The sequence below is a fragment of the Phyllostomus hastatus genome, unplaced genomic scaffold (assembly GCF_019186645.2).
Source record: "Phyllostomus hastatus isolate PE091 unplaced genomic scaffold, TTU_PhHast_1.1 phas_scaffold_585, whole genome shotgun sequence".
Taxonomy (NCBI): domain Eukaryota; kingdom Metazoa; phylum Chordata; class Mammalia; order Chiroptera; family Phyllostomidae; genus Phyllostomus; species Phyllostomus hastatus.
In genome coordinates, this window is record NW_025334037.1 from 21,381,515 (window position 1) to 21,401,782 (window position 20,268).

General features: G+C 48.5%; 1 protein-coding gene across 9 annotated transcripts in view; it reads left to right on the forward strand.

Annotated features, from left to right (window-relative positions):
* The window catches only part of PRR5L (proline rich 5 like), a 69,675-nt gene that overhangs the window by 31,927 nt on the left and 17,480 nt on the right, over positions 1-20,268 (forward strand). For all 9 annotated transcript variants that reach the window (XM_045825639.1, XM_045825637.1, XM_045825631.1 and 6 more), the window contains 2 exons: positions 6,386-6,434; positions 17,287-17,344. In XM_045825639.1, coding sequence (XP_045681595.1) covers positions 6,386-6,434; positions 17,287-17,344 — 107 coding nt within the window. The remainder of the gene's footprint in view (positions 1-6,385; positions 6,435-17,286; positions 17,345-20,268) is intronic.

Here is a 20,268-nt window from a genome sequence, read left to right on the forward strand (position 1 = left end):
GTTTCTGCCGACCCCCACTCTCCTGCCCTCCTGTCATCCCCGCGCCTCTCACCCAGCTGAACTCCAGCTCCAGCAGTGCCGCCTTGACCTTCAGGCCCACAGAAGCGGGAACGTGGGTTGACAAGCCTGTGAGGGGCAAGATGGTGGGACTGTGTGTAAAAACAGGAAATCTTGTCATCGGGGGGTGCTGTCTCACCCGGTCAGTCTGGGAGGGACAGGGGATGAGATAATACAGACCAGTGAGTGGTTCCCCATTTTTTTCTGTTGTGGTCCTTTTGGCTTCTGACTGAACTTCACACCCCGCTTGCTTCCCTTTAGGGCTGGGTCCCACATGCGCGTTCCTTTCCCATTCGTCTCAGGTCTCCACTTCCTTCTCCTTCTAGCTCAGTGGCTGCTGCTGGTGGTGGTGGTTAGTGACCGAGTTCTGTTTCCAAATGAAGCCTGGCATGGAAGTCCAGGTGTGAAGCAGACGAACTGGGAGCTGCTGAAGCCGGGATGCTGCTTCCACCACAGCCCCCAGGTCTCTGCAGTCTTGCCCCCAAGCTCTGCCTCGATTGGCTTAATTCCACCATTTATCGGGGTGGCCTGGCCCCTGCTCTGTGCGCCCTTCATGAGCTTCCCCTGGGTCCTTGGTGCCAGGTAAGCTGCTAGCCTGGCAATACTTTTAAGGAGATGCCGGCGAGCAGTAGAATGGACTTCTTAGAGGAGTGTGGGCTTTGGGGGCAGACGACCTGGACAGATCACCATTGTAGCCAACACTTGCCAGTCTGGCTGTGTGCTGGGCACTGTTCCAGGAACTAACTGGGCTAGGATTACCGTACTTTGCCTTGTATAATGCGCACCCACGATTTTTGGCCCAAACTTTCAGGGGAAAAAAATCTTTCGTTTTAATTTTCTTAATTCAATCTTTTATTTATTTATATTTAGATACTTTTTTTTTGTATTATAATAATATCCTTTATATGGGTTCTTTATATCCTTTTGTATGTATAATAAATTAGCATTTATTTTTGAACATATTATGGTATAAGAAATTTTATGTGGCAATTACAAAACACAAGAACAGATACAAGGTAAAAGAAATTTAAAAAATAATTAAAAGCATTTATATAGATACGGAATCACTACTACCCATGTACAATGCTCATCCTTATTTTTCCCTCAAAAATTTGGGCAAAAATATGCACATCAGACTTGGCAAAATCCCTTTAGCCATTGCAACAAGCCTGTGAAGTGGGTATCTCATTATCCCTACATTCCAGTTGAGGGACCAGGCCCAAGGGACTCACCTGGGAAGTGACCTGCACAGCTTATCGCTCAAGGCCGCCACTGAGCGACAACGGTTGGGCTCAGACCCAGGCAGCTGTCTCCAGACCCTTGCAGTCGATGAGGCCCCTCTCTGCTGTGGGCGCAGGCCATGCCCTCCTCAGCAACCTCCCAGGGCTTGTTTCCTCGTGTACAAAAAGTGGAGGTACTACTATTACGGTCTAGTTTGGTTTCAGGCTTAAATGAGGAAACACATGTACCGTGTTGACAACGGTGCCCACTACTTAGTGAGTGCTCAGTAAACGTTAACTGGGGAAAGATAGTCAGGCCCCATCTGAAGAGTAGTTTGGCTTTTATTTCTTATTCATTTCTCTCTGTCATCTATTTTTGCTCCAAGAATGCCTTACTTTCCTGTTTCCCAAGGAAGAAACCTGAGGAGAGGGTGGAAGGGAGGCTGCGAGATGCTAGGCCCCTGTGCCTGGCAGGAACATAGGTCCTAGAATCGAGATTTTCAGCTCTGTGCATCTGGGGGACCACGGAGCACAGGCTCTTGAATCCTGTTGTTTTTCTCCTGCTTTTCTCGTTTCTCGTGCCCTGCAAGCTGAACTGGCTGGCTGAGCGAGGAAGCGTGCAGGGCAAGTTGTCCCTCTGTGATTGTAGGTCTGTGCATCTCTAATGCTTGGACACGTTGACCCCCACTTTTTGGAGAAGATGGTGCTCTTTTTGGAGAAGAGTGGCCCGATGGGAAGAAATCACTGTCTGAGATCAGACCCATCCTTTCCCTCCAGCACCCGGCACCGTGGCTAAGGCATTGTGGGTTTTCAGTAGAGAGTTATGATTCAGTACGTTCATTCTCAGGGTCCCTATTCTCTACCAGTTGCTCTGCCCTTTTTTGGAGGGAAGCTACTGCCGAGTTCCCCCTGGAGGTGGTACATCGAGTCAGAGGGCTGGAAAATCCCTCTGTTTCTCAGTTCAGCTAAGACCAGGGTAGTTTTTCAGAAGTGCTTTTTCCTTGTAAACCAACTGCAAGCAGAATAAACATGGGGTATAGAAATAGAAAGTGAATTTTGCAGTATGATTCAGCCGCAGTCTGTTCCCAGGTTGGCTGGGCCAGCTCTGCCCTCTCCTCACCCCTTCTCTCTCTCTGAGTTAAGTTCTTGGGTTACCAGCCCTTGGGGGGTTTGGGCTGCCAGGTTCTCAGGCCTGTGGGGTTCTCTGACACCCCTAGGACAGCCTGCTTCCCAACATTGTGTCCTTCATGGGAACTCCATCCCACAGTTTCTTCTTGGCTTTAAGCCATCCAGGTAACCTTGGTGGCAGTTATTGTTAATTCAAAAGAAATGTGTAATGGTTTTGAATAGGATTGTGTTCCTAGGGTACACAATTTTAAATATATAATGACCTACGCGGTGAAGAATTTCCCTTTCTGGTACCCCAGAAACTCAGTTCCCTTTGCCATCCCCCACCCCAAAGATGATACTATAACAACTGCTTTTTGTCTAGACTTCCAGAGCTTCTTTATGCCTATATGAGAAATATGTCTGGAAAAGCAGGTGGGGATACTCGACCCTTTATACAAGGTCCACAGACAACATGGTATGGTGTCTGCAAGCCAGCGCCTCCTAACTTCAGGGAGTACAGTTTGCTAAGGGGTTCTGTTGCCCTCCCTAATTTCCAGCAACAGCTCCAAGCTTCTCCACCCTCTTACTTGGGGAGGTGAAGAAGAGGAGACCAAACCCAGTGCGTTTATATGTAATTTTTAAAATGTATGTGTGTTGTGTGTGTTTAAAAATCAAGGTGCTATCTATTTCAGTGCCAAGGGCCTCCCGGAAAGCGAATCACACAGATACTACAGAACAGCAAGTGAGAGCCGTTTGACAAGTGACTGTGTTGGTGTTGCGTAAATAAAAATGGGTGTCTTTCTCTCGTTCTGCGTCTTGCATTTTTCTTTTTACTTCATGAAACTTAGATCTTTTCATAGCATTTCTTAGAGCACTTCTTCATTCCTTTGTTTTCTCCCGGCTGCACAGAATTCCATGGTCTGAATGAACCATAATTTTCCTGCGAGCACTTCAGTGATGCACGATTGTGCTGATTCCTGTGTTTTGCTGCAGTGAAAGTTCTGAACTCAGATGCAGTGACCTTGTCTAACCCATAACCTGCTCAGACAGAAATAAGACGGGACTTTGTACGGGACAGAGGAGCTTACTGATTCGCCCTCCCAGGATAAGAATAAGAGAGTGTTGACTTAAACGATCAGATAAGGTCAACTCTGTTTAGATCATTCTATGTGACGATACCTAGTGGCAAAGGTTTTGAACTTGGACTTGATAAAAGGACAAATGTGTGGTCCTCTTACCAAACCTGGTTATACCACTACGTCTAACGTGTAGAAGGCAGATTCCCACACCTGTGTCTGGTCCCTTCTCAGTAAAGGGTGAGGATCAACCTTATCAGTGTGGTGGAAGCCGTCTGGGTTCTGCTGCTTTATTCTTACCCATCCCCATCTTGCTACCCCTGGTATGGCTGCCTCTAGTTGCAGAGTCCTTTCTGCTCAGTCTTTGTCTGGGCAGTTGCATCTAGTTCACTCTTTAGCGTCTGCTCCGTTATCAGCTGATTCCTACCTCCAGCTTTGTCTTCCTGTGACGTCCTGCAGAATCCTGGCTTGGCCATGGCCTGCTGTAGCCCTGGCTGCACCATAAGGGGCCATGCCGTCCCCCTCACTGCAGCCTATAGGCTTTCCACCATCCCTAAGAAGTGCGGGGAGGAGACCTCTTGGGTTTCTCAGTGGGCTACTCCGTGATGGAACACTGCTGTGAAATGCCCCTGGGCAATCATGGCCTTCAGCCCCAGTTAACGATTGTTGTGCTTGGGCAGATCCCTTTTCCACCTTGTTCCAGGAAGGGCTCCGTGGTTCTTGACCTTGAAGCCTAGCCTGCCTCTGATCTCTTCTCTCTCCATTTTACCTGATGCGTCTTCGTGAGCGCACGGTTTTCCCATCGTGGGTTCCATGCTAGGAAACTCCAATCCTGAGTCCATGCTGAGGACACCAGTTCCACGTCATTGGTCTCAGGATCATGTTAGTTGCTCAGCATCGTGAATACTCAGATATGCTGGGGAAACTGTTTGGGGTAACCCATTAATGGGACTAGTTTTTCCCCATGTTGATGAAGCTTCTTCACCTCTGGTTTAGAGACTTCAAATCGCCATGAAGACTCAGTTGGGAGATGTCTTCCCTCAGAAGCGGCCTCCCTGCCCTCCTGTTTCAAAGCTCCATCAGGGGCTGCCCACTGGGTTTGCTACTTGTCTTAAGACTCTCCTTTAGAGCCCTGGCTGGCGTGGCTCAGTGGATTGAGCGCGGGCTGGGAACCAAAGTGTCCCAGGTTCGATTCCCAGCCAGGGTACATTCCTGGGTTGCAGGCCGTAACCCTCAACAACCACACATTGATGTTTCTCTCTCTCTCCCTCCCTTCCCTCCCTAAAAATAAATAAATAAAATCTTTTAAAAAAATTATTAAAAAGAAATTAGCTCACAAAAACAAAGAATTTTAATTAAAAAAAAAAAGACTCTCCTTTAGCCTCAGACAGCCCCGATGGCCTACCTGCCGTTGGTCCAGTGACCGATGCGGCCTTTTGTCTCTGTCAGACCTGCCCTTACCTGGGGGGGCCCCATGAGTTCTGTTGATGGGGTGGCCTTTCAGGAGCTTGCCATTAAATTGGATCTCAAAATGTAGTAGCTGCCACAGACACATTTTCTGTTCTGGGAAAAAGAAGGCATTTTCCTTGCTCAACACATACTCGCAGCTGTCCAGGGCTCCTTCTGGTACAGAAATTTAGATTGTGGGTGTCTCTTTCTTCTGTCTCAGTCCCTCTGGGTCTGTGTTCTGCACAGAACACTGTCTCGCTGCAACTTCCTGTTTATCCTGCACGTGGGAATGCGTTTTGAGGGGGGAGGTACACCCAGCAGGTGTTGTCAGAAGCGTTTTCCTCCTTAATAACCGTGGCTGGCGGGATGAGTAACTGGAATCGTTTGAAGTCATGAAGAGTGTCTGCCCAGGGACCTCACTGGGGCTGGGATCTAGTTTTTCTCATTTTTTTTTTTGTACCTTTGCCTGGTTTGGATCAAATTAAAGAAAGAGCAGGAGGGAGGGTCCCATGAGTTGTCACAGGGAGATGGAAATCTGGTGCCAATATGCCTATTTAAAAATTTTTTTTAGCACTTAAGACTCCTTAGGTTTGTCTCATGATTGTATTTATTAACGTGCTATCCACCCTCCTACCCCCCGCCCCCTGCCCCAGAATGGAAGCTCCATGAGAGCAGAGACCGAATCTGTCTCATTCACGTCCGTGCACCTGGGCTGGAACTATCTCCGGTCTGTAAAGGGCAGCTCAGTCACTGCTGCTGGGATAAAGACACCCTGCCCTCCCCACTGTGGTCCCCTTGTAGGACTGCCTCAGTCCCTCTGGGATGGGCAGTGAGTACCCCCAAACCATGGTGCCGGGTCAGTTGTCTCCAATGGATTCGGAGGAGGATGGGGTGGGGATTATGGGAAAAGGTGTTGAATTTTCACAAGGTCTGGGTTTGAATCTTAACTGTGCCACTGACTTATTGAGGGGGCTTCTCTGAACCTCCATTTCTTTATCCACATCGGAGGGGTAATAATGGGCCCTCCCTCCACACACACATACTCTCTCATCTTCAGTTGAAGAATGCATGAAAAATGCATTTTAAACCATAAAGCCTGCAAATGTAGGGGCTTACAAAATTGTGCTCTTTCTCTTCCTTGGTTTTTTGTCTGTCGGTTGGCTTGTTTCACACGAGGCGAGGGGCCCTGGCCTGCCTCCATTAACTCTGCTAGTTGGGGTCTCCGGTGGCTGCCTTCCTGAGGAGGCTGTCTTTGTGAAGTAGGGAGTGGATCCCCCTGTAGGGTTTTCATCACTCCAGTTCTCTGATAACGTGGGCACAGTGGTATTACCAGGGCCAAGGAGAGTGCACCCTTCCGAGGCCTGGCCCTGGTCCCTGTCACTGGACAGCCCTTCATCATCGCCACGTCCCTGTGACCTGGACAGCAGAAGCTGCACCTTCAAGGGCTGCTTGACGGTGTTTCTCTTTCCCCAGGCGGCTGCTGAAGAGTGAACTTGGATCGTTCATTACAGACTATTTCCAGGTAAGCTGGGGAGGGTCTGAGCACCTGTCATTATTGTGCATGTGGGAACGTGTGCCTAATGGGATGGCCAGTGCTATACACCTGGGCATTTGTTCAACATTCAAAATTACATACCCAGGTTCTTTCTGTGCCCGGGAGGCAGGTGTGGTCTCTGCTCTAGGGGATTATAGTCTTGGGCAGTGGTTCTTGGGCTTTTTGGTCTCGGAACCCCTTTATGCTCTTAAAAATGATACCTATTTGGATTATCTCTACCTATTTTCATATTAGAAACTAAACCTGAGAAACTTGACAATATGCCTTAATACACGTAAACAATAAACCCATTACATTTTGGCTTGAACAATTTCATGAAAAATAACTTGCGTAATAAAAAATAGAAGAGTGGCATTTTTTTATGTTTGCAAATCTCTGCCCTGTGTGGCTTCTTGGAAGGTAGCTGGATCCTCCTGTCTCCTTCCCGTTCGGTCTGTCGGGATTCTGGACGTCGTGTTGTTTCTGGACGACTCCACAGTACGCTCATGGAGGACACAAGGGAATGAAAGTCTGGCGTTTTTAAGGAAATAGTTTTGACCATGTGGAAAAGGTCGGGGGGATCCCCCAGGGGACCCCCAAGCCACAATTTGAGAACAGCTTTTTCTAGTGAAATTCCTTCCCATACCTATATATTATATGTACCCTTATATGGATGCATTATATGTACCCTTTAGCCACATTATTTCTTGTCGATAAGCCTCTTGGTCTGTTCTGTTAAAGATAGAATTGTGTCAGGTGATCTGACATTTCTCCTGCCTAAATGCTGTTGCTATGGGGTGAATGAGGTCAAGGTTCCAGGTTCAAGTATAGGACAGTTTCTGATGCACTGACATACCTGCCTCCCCTACTCTGCCCAAAAGCACGTGGAGAGAGGTGTTGCGTAGCACCTTAATGCAGTCAGCATGCCTGCTTATTGGCTGCCAGTGCTTCGCCTCTCTGTGCCTCGGTTTCCTCATCTGTAAAACAGGAATAAAAATATGGCCTACCTTATAGGTCGTTATATGACTTATATGAAATAACACATGTAAAGCACTCAGCACTTAGTGTATTTTGGGGGCAGCTTATGAGAGTGGTCAAGAGCATGGCCCTCAGGCTTCCTGGGTTCAACACCCACGATAGCCACTTGCTAGCTGTGTGACCTGGAGCAAGTTGCTTTACCTCTCTGTGTTTTAGTTTTCTGTTTGGTAAAAACAGAGGTCATTGGACCTAACCTTATAGAGTTGTCGTGAGGACTAAATAAATTATTACTTGTAAAGTGCTGAGAACGGTGGCTAGTACAGAGTAAGACAGTGGTGAGTATTCATTACATTTCTCTGTGTTCATAGTTCTTATTCTGAAGTGTGATCCACCTCTTTTAATGGGAAAGTGACAGAAAAACCCATGACATCGTGGTTTCAGGTTGGTGGTATTCTGTATCCAGGGTGAACATACTTCTAAGACAGTTTAAAGAGGTTTTAGGGTTTAAAAACCACATAGGCATGCTTCTGTTTATTTTTTTTTCTTTTTACGATGCAGGAAACAAACTTTTATGTGACTGTATGAGAATCACAAATGTCAGTCGTCACATGCACACACACGCACACGCAGAGGGAATCAGCTGCTCTGAACAGGGACACAGCGAGACCCCACAGAAGCCTGGAATTCGGCTGGGTCAGCTGCCTCAGCCGCTTGAAAGAGAGCTCCCACCCTGGGAGAGATGAACATAAAGATTAAGAAAGAGATAATTAGTCACAAATGTGAATCATTTCAGCTGCCCTTGACTCAAAGGTCAGCATTGTCCTCAGCTCCCTTCTCTTGCTGCCTCGAGTGATTGATTTTTAAGTCCAGCCACAGAGAAGTGGTTTTTCGATCAGTCCTGGAGCAGCCTGCCACCCCAGCCGCCTTCCTTGTTGACATTTAAAATAGACAGGGGTTCGTGCGGTTTCGATCAGGTTTGAAATGTCAAGTCGCCGTTTGGCTCCAGGGGCTACCCTGAGGCTGGGTGGGGACTTGTTTATCGGAGGAAGCCCTGAGGTTTGCTGGGCGGTTAATGCTGCTTTCAAAGTACCCAGACACTTAACAGCTAATACCCACGTGCCATTTTTCTGTTGAGCGCTTAATCAGGGAGACTGCTTGGTGAATATTCAGTCCCCGGGGTCGGGATCGGGGACTGCGTCCTGGTTTTCAGAGTTTTGAATGGGGTGGCGGGGGTTTCCTTGGTGTCGGGTATTAGCTGGGAGGTTAGGCTGCCCGGGACACTGTTCGTTTAAGTGTAGTTTTCAGTCTCGTGCGAGGTCGGAGCCTTTTTTATCTTTGACTGTGTTAGGTCCTAGGTATGTAGGAAGTACCAGGTACATAGTAGCATCAGCCACGCTTCTTAGGGGGAGCGGGTGGGCTTGTCCACCACTGGTATGTGAGGCGTCCTAGGTGGTCCATGCAGCGGCATTAAACAACATGAGCCCGTGTGGTGAGGGAGTGTTCCCCTTCCTTGTTTCCCTTGAGGGCTCCTGGTGGTGCCCGGGAGAGCCGTGGTTTGTGCCGCTGTCCCGTACACTTCTCTGCAAGCCTGGTGGCCTCCCACTTACCGTCCTCAGCTGGGGACACTGTGTAATTAGGATTTTACAACCCATTTTGTTTGTGTTGAGTTGATCATTGAGTTGCACTCTATTTATGGCAAATGATGTTGCTGTTGGTTCCTTTTTAAACATTAACACTCTTTAAAAGTGGGTCCATTTTTAATATGGAATAAAAAGAATAATAGTGTTGGCAGCCCTGGCTATGGCCAAATCGTGAGGGCGGTTCAGGAGAGACTCGGGTTTGGAAAGCCGCATGCTGGGCACTGCTTGAAAATGGGCTGGCTCCAAAGCAGAGCAAAGAAGAACTATCCCTGTGGGCAGGAACATCCGGGAGGGAAGGCTTACGAGGCCAGTGTTTACGTTCGACTAGCAGAAGTAGTTTTAAGAAAAAAATCAGCTGGGCTCCCAAAAGTTTGTTCCTCTGGCAAGGAGGTGGGATGAAGGTCTGTGACAGGCGAGGAACAGAACCCCGGGGGTGGACAGGTAAGACCCCAAAGCCATGCGTGTGGCTGTTGGGGGGCATGATGAATGGGCTGCCGGGCACTGGGCTTCTCAATGTGGGACAGGATCAGAGGGTGGCCTCCCAGCCATGCCGTCCGCATTCGGCAATGAAGTCCGTCTTGTCCCAGAATCCCAACCTGATACCACCCACCTCTCATAAAGCCATCTCTGTGACTGCTTCTCCCTTGGAAGGTGAACACAGTTCATGCTGCAGCTTTAAAGAAAGACTCACAGAAGAAGCATCTCCAGTGGAGAACAATGAAAATGCCTCGAGGTGAGGCAGGGGGAGAGCACCTGGGAAATAGCACTCATCTCCTGTCCGCACGCATAGAGTACAGGCTGCTCTGTCTGCAGCAGCAGAGACTTCCATGAGACGCTGGCCGGAAGAATCTTTGACATTTCCAGCATGGAGTTTTCTTTTCCTCTGTTTTGAATTGCACCTGGAAGGAAAGTTGAGGTTTCTAAGAGGAACTCTATCCTGGTGAAACCTCCGAGGGATAATCAGTTCCTTATAGCTTTGGAAACCGGTGATATGAAGGGCTTTGCATTTTTCTGTCGTGTAATTGGGCACCTTGGTGGTTCAGGCCATGGCGATGGGAGGGTTTGCCCCTCTGCCGTTCTGCATGTGCTGGCTGCACTGTGTTCATGAAAAGCTTTCCTCCAAGCCCAGAAAGTTCCGTTTCTTTTGGTTGGAGCTAGTTTTGCCTGATATAGAAATTCACTCTACAGTCAGTGGTTCTGAACAAGGTAGCACTTAGGAAAAGGGAAAATTAGTTACCACAGTTGCCAATAGGTAATGGGCCCGGTAATGTTTGATACAAATATTTCCATTTGCTGCCCATGTCAGTGAGGGATCCAGAAGGCCCGTGTCCCCTTAGCCCGTTATTATCAGGGAAGATTCACTGGGCTCGTGGCACAGGACAGAAAGCTGGAGGAAGGGACCCAGTGTCCCTGCCGCCATGGAGTTTGGAACTGAAGACAGTGCAGAGATAAGGATGCATCCACACAGGTGACACACAGCGTGGTGTTAAACTGAAGACCTGAATGGACGGTAACAGCCCAGAAACAGGCCCTGAGTGAATACATTTTGGAGGAACAAAGATGGAACTTGGAGGAATCTATAGGAAGTTGGGTAGAGAAATGATGGAGAGTGGGGAAAAATTTTTGATGCTTTTCAAACCCACCTTAAATAGGGTGGAAAAGCTTTAGCTCTTCTTTGATCAATATGGGAAGGCTCCTAACGTGAGTGGAATTCCCAAAGTGGAAAAAGAGATACTTAGGTGGATAGAGGGTCGTATGGGACAATTCACATGTACTCTGCTTTGAATGTACAGTTGGGGCCATTAGACAAAAGGGCTTTGAGCAGAGGAGCTGAGGTCCAGGGAGAAGACAAGAAGGTGAGAAGGTCACTAGAGGTTGCATTTGGCATTTGGCCAGTACTTGGAAGAAAGGCATTGTCGGGGGGGAGAATGGGATGGCGTCAGTCAGGGTACTGTCGGGGGTGGGGTCTGCCCGCCAGGCAGGGGTTCCCTTTCATCAGCTTCATTCTATTTACTCTCCCTGGCAATTACTTGAATTTTGTGCAATTATTTGAATATTTTTATTACACTCTTCTCAAATTTTATGAAGATGAATGGAAAGATAAATCCCGAAATTGGTAACCATAGGGCTTCCTATAATTGAGATAAAGATGAAAATCAGTAGGCATGCTGAAATGGCAAATCTTGGGCCTCATTGGACTGAGGTTATTGCACATTCAATTGCTAAAGAAGGAACATGTAGGTACAAAGTACCGAAAATACATCAACCAAAGATGAGCTTCGAATATGCAGTTAATTAGGGATTTTATCATCCTTTTGAGCTTGATGGGAACAGAACACCTCCTTATATCCTGTAAGTGTCTTGTTCCACGCGAGTACATGTTTTCAGGAACCCATTACGTGTGAAATTGGGTGACTTCCTACGGACTGAGCCAGGAATCCAGGAGCCTGCGGGGGTGTTGTGGGGGCGGGGTGGGAGGCAGGGGATGAACACTGGAAAAGGGGTATTTAAACAGTGGGAACGTTCAGCAACTTGGGGATCATGAGAAGTAAAGACCGAGAGCTGTTGGAAGAGCTGAGAAATATTGGTCAGAGAGGACGACTTTCTCCGAGGCTGTTGAAGAGCTATAGGAAGGACGGAAATAATGATATTAGTAACGACAGCTAACACCTTCAAGATTTATGTGCCCAGCATTGTTCTCAGCTGGTGGTTCTCAAAGTGAGGTCCCCGAACCGGCATCTTCAGTATCACCTGGGAAGGCGCTGGAAAAGCATGTTCTCAGGCCCCACTGCTGACTGTGGGGGTGGGGCCCAGCAGTCTGTTTCAGCAGGTCCACCGTAATTCCGATGCACGCTCAAGTGTGAGAGCTGCTCCGAGCGTGTCCTCTACTAAGTCATTTGTTTCTCCTGAGAGTCGCTGGGGAAGATCTTATCACTGCTTTGCAGATCCTGCAACTCAAGCTCAGAGAAGGAAGGTTATCCAAGACCATACAACTTAGTAAACCGTAGAGCAAAGCTCAAACCCAGGCCACAGGCTACAGATGAAAAGAATTTGGATTATACTTTATTAAAATGCTCTTAAAGCATCCCCTGAAAACTCCATAGAAGAGAAATTTTAGTGTTGTGTGTGTTTTTTTTTGTTTTTTTTTGTTTTTTGGGTTTTTTTGGTGGCGGGTGGGGGGTGGGGAGGGTGATCCAGACATTGACTGTTTTCCTGCTTCCTCGTAAGAACAACTTTTTAAGAAACCCACATTCACCTTTTAATAACCACTGATGAGGTGCTGAATGAAGAATTAGTATTTGTATCAAGTTGTTCATCTTCTTCATTCTCCATCTGGGGATTTCTGTCTGGTCTCATCACACCCACGCACGCACCAGAACTGATTTATTAGGGACTCTCGGGCCTGGGGGTGAGTTGTGCTTATAAGACGTTTTGTGGCTTACCCAGGAAAGCATGAGCGTTCACAGGAAATGTAGGCATCCTTAGAGATGATGGCCGTGCTTTCAAAGTCTCGGAGGGAAACATGGAGGCGGCCCGTGATTTCCATCACTGGCTGACGACAGGAACTTTTGTAGACATCAGTGTTTCTGGAAACAAATGCCTGGAGTGGAATCACTGGTTAGTACGAGTTCTCGGTAGGCGGAGTGGCACACTACCAGGCCTCCCCCGGGTAGAAAAGAATGTCTTAGTTGGGAATTGAATCCCACCCAGGAGCCAGGTATTCACTTGTTAGACATCACCTGTGCATGGTGGCGATGAAGGCCCGGGAGAGGTGGAAGCTGGGAAGCCGGTAGCAGCAGCAGTGGCCCAGCTGGATGGGAGCCGTGTGGGCGAACCTAGTCACGTGGCTGGAGATTGTCGAGCCCGCTGCCTCCAGGATCTGTGAACCTGAAATGGACCTCTGCTACTTTCCCCCGTGGGCGAGGACCTAAGAAACTTCTCCCATGAATGGGGCAGGAGAGTGTGGTGGTTAAAAGCACCAGCCCTTCTGCCAGCACTGTAGCTTGCTGTGTATAATGTGCACCCACATTTTTATACATGGGATTATTATACCCATGGTATACATGGCAAAGTTCAGTCTGGATTCCAATCATTTCAATGCTTGCTAGAACACTTATTGGCTGTGTGACTGTAGGCAAGTTACTTAACCTTTCTGAGCCTCAGTTTTCTTAGTAGTAATCTGGGTATAATCCTAGTACCAACTTCAAAAGGTTGCTATGGTTACTAGATGAGAGGACATATGCAAAGTGCTTGGTACATAGTCGGCAGTCAACAAATGATGGCTGTTTGTACATCAGTATTTTTTATGTTATCATTGCTAAATTAAATCAGAGGAATATATTGGGGGAAAAAACATGGGCTTTGGACCTGGACCAACCAGGGTGTAAATTCTGGTCTCACGTGGGCTGTCTGCTTCCCTGAGCCTCAGTTTCCTCATTTGTTAAAAGGGGATAGGATTGTGGCAAAGGTCAATGAAAAACATGCATGAATAGGGTATACTACAATGGCTGGCAAAGAGTAAAAGCCAGCAAATAACGCCATCATTCCACCCATTATCATTATCATCATCACCGCTAATGCGTTAGAAGCGATGGAGGGCTGGCAGCCTCATCATTCACAGAATTTCTACTGGGTGTCAAGTTCTTTCTTCTGGGAAGACAAGGGCAGCATCAGCCTCCCTGCCTCCCAGCCTTGTTGGTTCCCCATTTCCTTCGGTCCCTGTGGCTGGTCGGCGGAGGTGTCTGCATGCGCAGAGGTGCACTGTTCACAAGCTCCTGCACTGCAGCCGCCTGGCCTCCTCCTGCCCACCCTCTGTGATCACCCAGGATGGGCCGGGTCTTTCCCACCCACTGAGGACTGGATGCTTTTGAATGCGTTTCCCCAGACATCTTTGTTTTGTTTTGTGTATTCTTCCTAGCGGAACCTCATTTTTGTGTTGGCAGCCCATTTTACGATTCCTTAGGAAAAAAATAGATATGTCAGCTGTTTTTCATTTCCGGGCTTGTCTGCCACCTCATTAAAGTCTTGTGTGTCCCATGTCTAAGTTCATTTATGGAGTGGAGGGATGCATTAAGTAACGACGGGCCCAGTTCCAAGTCCCAGATCGTTTCCTAGGTGGCTGCTACTTAATGTACCCATGGTTTGGCCTGACGCCTTTGAACTGGGGAGGTGTGGGTTTGGCGCCGTCGGGCAGGGAGTGGGACTAGAGGAAAAAGCTGGTTCTTCTCCAGCTCCATCACCGCTGCCCTGCTGCCAACAGTGCCCAGCGCCTTCCAGAGTCAGGCATTTGTCAGGGGCTGGGAACACTGGGGGGTGAGGTCCGGGGACAACAGATGCTTAGAAAGACAGACAATGCAAGATGGCTGCCTGAGTCAGGGCTGGTTTTCTTCTCTTTTTTCTTTGGTCTCAGCAGCCTTAAGCACCGCCCCCCATATCCAGTTGGTGTGTCATTAGGTGAAGTAACCAGCAGATAGGCTCTATCACTTGTACGGCCCTGTGCAAAATGAAAATGTGACTGCTTTCCATGGGCCTGTGAATGGGTGACTCCCCCCGAGAGACTGCCTCCCCAACAGTTTGGGTCCATAGTTCAGGGAGTCCAGATTCCCCCACTGAGTCACCAGCACATGCGTCAGAGAGCTCCCTGTCTAGGTTGGGGAGGGCTGCACTGACCCTAACTCTCCCCACACCAGTGTCCCCCACCACATGACCCTGTCATTGCCTCAGGGGTAGGATGACAGTGATGGGGAGACCCTGCTGGGCCAGGCCCTAGGAGGTGGGGAGCAGGTGCCTAAAAATCCCTACTGGGGAGGTTGTAGGAGGCAGGTCCATGAGTGAGCTGAGGCCCCAAGCCCCCGGTGCATGCTCCATCGCCCCATCAGACTTCACTTACAAAACACGAAGTCGAAGGTAAACATGTTAAGGAGTGTAGCTGGAACTGCAGAACATTAAATCCCAAGTGCGGGGCCCTTAGGAGTGCAGGGCCCATTGGGCATAGGGGCCTGGTGACTGCAGATTCCCAGGAGAGATTGTTGGCTGTGTGAGACCAGGCAGGCAGGAGGGAGCATGCGGGCTGGGGTCGGGCTCCACAGGGTAGCCTGCAGGGCTGTGGCTAAGCTGACCTACAAGGTCCTTCCCTAACAGCTTGTGCTCTATCCACAAGAGATAGGGCCCCTATTTACTCCACTGTGAAACAAACCAACTACAAAGTCCCAGGAGTCTAAGCATTTGCAAGATGCTTTTGAAAGGTGCTTTAGCTTGCTGGGAAATGGGTCCCCTCAAATATCATCAAAATCATGCGTGACCGCTGGATTTTTAACTACAGCACTGGGGAGAGGGAAGGAAGACTTAGATGATCTTTAAGGCTCCTTGAACCCCAAGTTTTTGTTACTCTTATTTCGGGCTAAGCTACAGAATTTCCATGCTGTGTGTCATGAGAATTTTTGAAAGAATGTTTTCTTTTCCATATACACAAATACCTTCTTTTCCTTGCGGGAAGGTGGGGAGAAACGCTTTTTTTTCTCAAATGTCTTCCTGAAGGGGAAGAACTAGAAAGAAAGGAAGGAGTACCTCGGCTATTTTAAAAATGTGATTCTTTAAGGTGTACAATGTGATTTTCATCAGATGAAGTAAATGTCAACAGATTTAAGGATACTCTACCACTCAGTCTTGATCTGGATAGTCTAAACTCGGTGCTGTGGTGTTTTCTGACCCAGAAACTGTGGGAATTCATTTGCTTGGCTGGAAGGTAGAGAACACGGTCAGAGTTTTACCTTGATCACCTCTCCGTTCTGTTGTCCTTTCGGGAGATCACTTTGGTTTAGGGTTTTGTCTGCCATCTTGAAACTAAGTGGTGACCAGTTTTTAAAATTAGGCCATGTCTTGTGAATTTTAGTAGGGCCTATGACATTCTGTTTATGTGTGTTAGTCACAAAGGTGACAGTGCCTGTGGTAGAACATTTTGATATTTTTTTTCTAGTTCTGTTTAATACACACTCTCTTTACTTTCCACTCCTCCTGGGAAGATAGTTGGGCTATGAGAACAACTATCATCATCACTCTTTACCACCGGTTACTAAGGACATAAAATACTCTGTGTGTGTCTGTTTGTAGTGATTGATTCTTATAAGAACTTTATGATATTGCTGGTATGATGCCATTTTACCGATGAGGAACTCAGGACTCAGGGAAATGAAGTCTAAGATCACACAGCTAGAATGTGGCCGAGCTGGGACTCGAACCCCTGCCTGATGCAGATTTCTTTGCCCTCTGCTGTTTCATGCCCTCACTATAACAGGGCTTTAGGGTTTTACAAAACAGGATACTAAGAAATGCATTAAGTTTTGTTGTAGTATACACGCCACCTTGGGCCTCCCCACCCCAGAAGGGGAGGCACCAGCCTGCTGTTGCTCTCCGAGCTTCTGTGACATGTGGAGAGGATGTTCTGTGTCTCACGGGACCAGCTGGAGCCTTTGGAGGGAAGGAAGGGGTCTGGGTGGGGAGCCTTGCCAAAAGGCAGCAAAGCAGACTGGAAAGAGCCCAGCTTCTGGAGCTAGGAAGATCAGCTCAGGCTCCTGTGGGCCAGTCTTTACTGCGAGCACCAGGGAAATAAGGGTAAAGGCAACAACCTGATAGGATTATCGGGAGGGTTGGATGTAAATGAGATGAAGGATATGAACCCTCGGGTATACACAGGATGTGTCACTGTTGTTAGTTGCAATTGCAACGCGATTAAATCTTACCCTCTTTCTACAGCTTTCCCGTGCACACACCCAGTGGCGGATGCACACTCTGCTGCTTACGATTTTGCCTACAGTCTCTTTCATGCCAGCATGAGATACCCTAAATTTATCCTTTAAAAATCTATTGTTTCTGCATAATTGTCTCACTGTCCTTTTTCTGAGTTTAGATTAAGAAATTGAAGGGCATTGGGTGTCCACGTCCATCTGTAGAATTCAGCCAAGCTTGCGGCATGCCTCTTCCGTGGCTGAGGGGGTGGGGGTGGAGGTTGGGTTCGGCTCTTGTCTCACTCCTTTGCTATGGGATGTCTCCCTGTCTTCTCCTGAAGCCTTGGCCTTCCAAGGGGACAAACGGCTTCTGAAACTTGGAGGCGTGATGAGCTCACAAGTGCCCAGAACGCTGTTTCCCTCGCCCATTGGAAGTGGAAGAGGGTTGTCACGCTGCACAGTAGCTCAACTCTTGTGTTCTTTGTTCTCTTTTGGCAGAACCAGCTTCTTGCAAAAGGACTGTTGTTTGTGGAGGAGAAGATTAAGCTGTGCGAAGGCAAGTACAAGGCTGCCCTCGTAGAGCGGGGTCCCCGTGACTCAGCCTTTGATGTTTGGACAGCTGAAGTGCTTCTGTTCAAAAGTGACAGGCTGCGAGAGCGTGATTCACCCCAGCCGGCGCTTCCCCAGCTAGGCGGCAGCATTTCCATTTGAGTCAGCCACTTGGGGCGATGCAAGCTCGAACTGTGTTTTGAAACACGAAGTGGACTGGGGGAAGTCTCTTTGGAGACCCTGTTTGGATGGGGGTTTTGTAACAATGTGTGCCGGTGGTCTCCGTGGATGGGGTGACCTACACTGTAGACCCTGTCATGCTGCTCTGTCTCGTCTGATCCAGGCTCTTTCCTGTCGGCCTCTGTCGTATTCCTTGTGGTCACACGTGACCGGAGGCCTGTCCGTTTGGGAAACATTAGCAGACACCCACTTACGGGGGTACGATTTGATAGGCAAAGGAAATTTTTCCGGCTTTAAATGGTTTTTAGAGCCCAGCTGACAGGGCAGATGGAATTGGAAGATGTGTCCAAAGGCAAGAATCCACCAACTCCGTGACGCCACCGGGGACCACCGTCAGCTCCTGCCTCTGTGGGTCCTGATCTTTGCTGCCACCTGCTTTTTGGGTGGCTTCCGGCAAGTTTCTCATTTCTCTGAGCTTTGGTTTTGATTTTCTTTAAAATGATAAAATTCGGGTAGAGATTGCAGGCAGGATAAAGTGTATGACCAGTGTAGCACCATTTCCAGCACATAGTGGGTACACAGACTGCTTCCTTCTTTTTTTTTCCCCCCCACTACAGCCTAAAGACCTTTACCTTACTTCTAGACCCAGACATTTCAGGCATTAGATCAGCCCCTTTCTCCCCTCATTCTCTGGGAAAGAGACTGGTGTGCAGTGAAGTGTTCGCTAGAAAGACAAAGCGGGAAGAAAATGAGCCGACACTAGACAGTGAGTGTCTGGGAGTGGTAGGTGCTCACTAAACCTTTGGAAGGATAGAGATTAGAAATGTACCTCTCCGTATGCAAGTTGACTGAACCTGTATGAATCTATCTAGGCTAAGACTCTTCACCCTTAAAAATGCCCGCTAACCCAAGACCTTATTCCTAAGTGACTTGCTTTGACAAGACCTTAGTGGGCCTTCCACACTTCGGTGGTGGTCTAGTTCCCATGTGTAGAAGGTGGCCGCCTCGGGAAGAGGGACAAGAAGCATGGTCATGGCCACAATCTTTGTCTGTAAGTCACTTGGGGAGTTATTACATGCTTGTGTAAATACGGAAAAATACCAGCTTTATGACAAAGATACTGAGCAAAACCAGAGATCTGAGAGCCCTTCAAAAGGAAAGTTGGCTGTCTCTCGCCCCAGCGACACTCAGCAGACACATTCAGAGTGAAACCTCAAAAATGGAGCTGGATGGGTACACAGAGGTCACCCAGGGTTCTGTGTCTCCGCGCCAGAGTGGCCAGAGAGCACTGGGCCGGGGCGTGCTCTCTGGGGCGCTCAGTCCCGGGGTCCGGGTTTCAGGGTCCTTTCTGCACAGTGAAGGGGCGGGAAGGGAACCTTGCAGGGTTTTTCATATCTTCAGCCCGAACGTCTCTACTTTATTCTGTGTATTACGACTCCAGGAAAGGTTTTGTTTGGATAACAAGATTCTCTTGCTATAAGGTATAGTTTGGAAATGACTGATAGGATCCATCCTGTTGCTGAATGAATTTCACTGGTTGCTTGTATCTGCACACCCGGGTTTCCAGCTGCGGGAGGGGCAGAGGCAGCTCCCACCCGTGTGTGGCTCGTTTGTGGGGCATGGTATAGGACTCTCAGTCACCTGCTTCAGGGCTTTGCTGACCTTGACTTTAAAGAAGTTTCTTATTCCTGTTTTTTATACCGCTGGTGATCATAGTCCATTCGAGGAGAGTTTCCTAAGAGAGTCATCTAGAACCTTCTGCCCAAACCCCCTGCCCCTTTGCAAGGAGCTGAGTCCTTGACCTGTGGGCTGTTTCTGCAGGGGTCCCCACCTCCTTCCTTGAACTCTGTCTACCCCATAGCTGCCCTGTTTTGTTAGCCTGTGTCTGAAGTTCTTCTCTGAACACGTTCCAAAACCTTCATTACTCTCTGAGGTTTGCAGCCAGCAATTACACCCAGGTTCCAGGACAGGGGCCCGCCTGCTGCTGGGTTCAAGGATCACCTCGTATGCCGGCGAGCTTTCTGTGTTGGGGCGAGGGGGAGTAATCAGGCACCAGCACCGGCCTGCAGGGTTCTCCTTTCCTTCCTTCAGGTTCGGAGGGCCTCTGCCTTTTGTCTTTGTGATGGGAAGCTTAGGGTAAGGGCTGTCAACTAAGGACCAGGAATGCCTTTTTCTCCTTTGAGGTCCATTATTCCAGGTGATGGGGTTCACCTCGATTTTAGGATGACCTGACATTTCAGATGGTCCTTTTGACTTCCCTAACTCCTCCCTGCAGAGAACTAGCATAGATACATTTGAAAATAGGATTCTTGACTGATTGATTTGAGCATTTGTTGATCATCTGCTCTATGCCGGCTGCTTTCCTAGGTGCTGGGGACACAGTGGGGAACAGAACCATCACAGGATGACAGGCCCTTGTGGGGCTCACAACCCGGTAGTAGAGACAGATACGAATCAGGTCATCCCATCCATGCTAGGGAGATTTGACCGCTTTCCTGTGGAAGTGATGTTGGAGCTGAAACTACAAAGATAAACAGATGTACGTCAGGCACAGCGGAGGGAAAGAACAGTCTGGGCAAAGCGGCTAGCACATGCAAAGGCCCTGGGGCAGGAGGGAGCATGGTGGGTGTGAGCGGCAGAGATAAATTGACATGGTGGGGGCCCAAAGGCTGAGGGGATGCAGGGGAGGATGAAGACACAGAAGAAACAGACTGCCCAGACACGTTGCTCACGTGACGGAGGTTTTCTTGA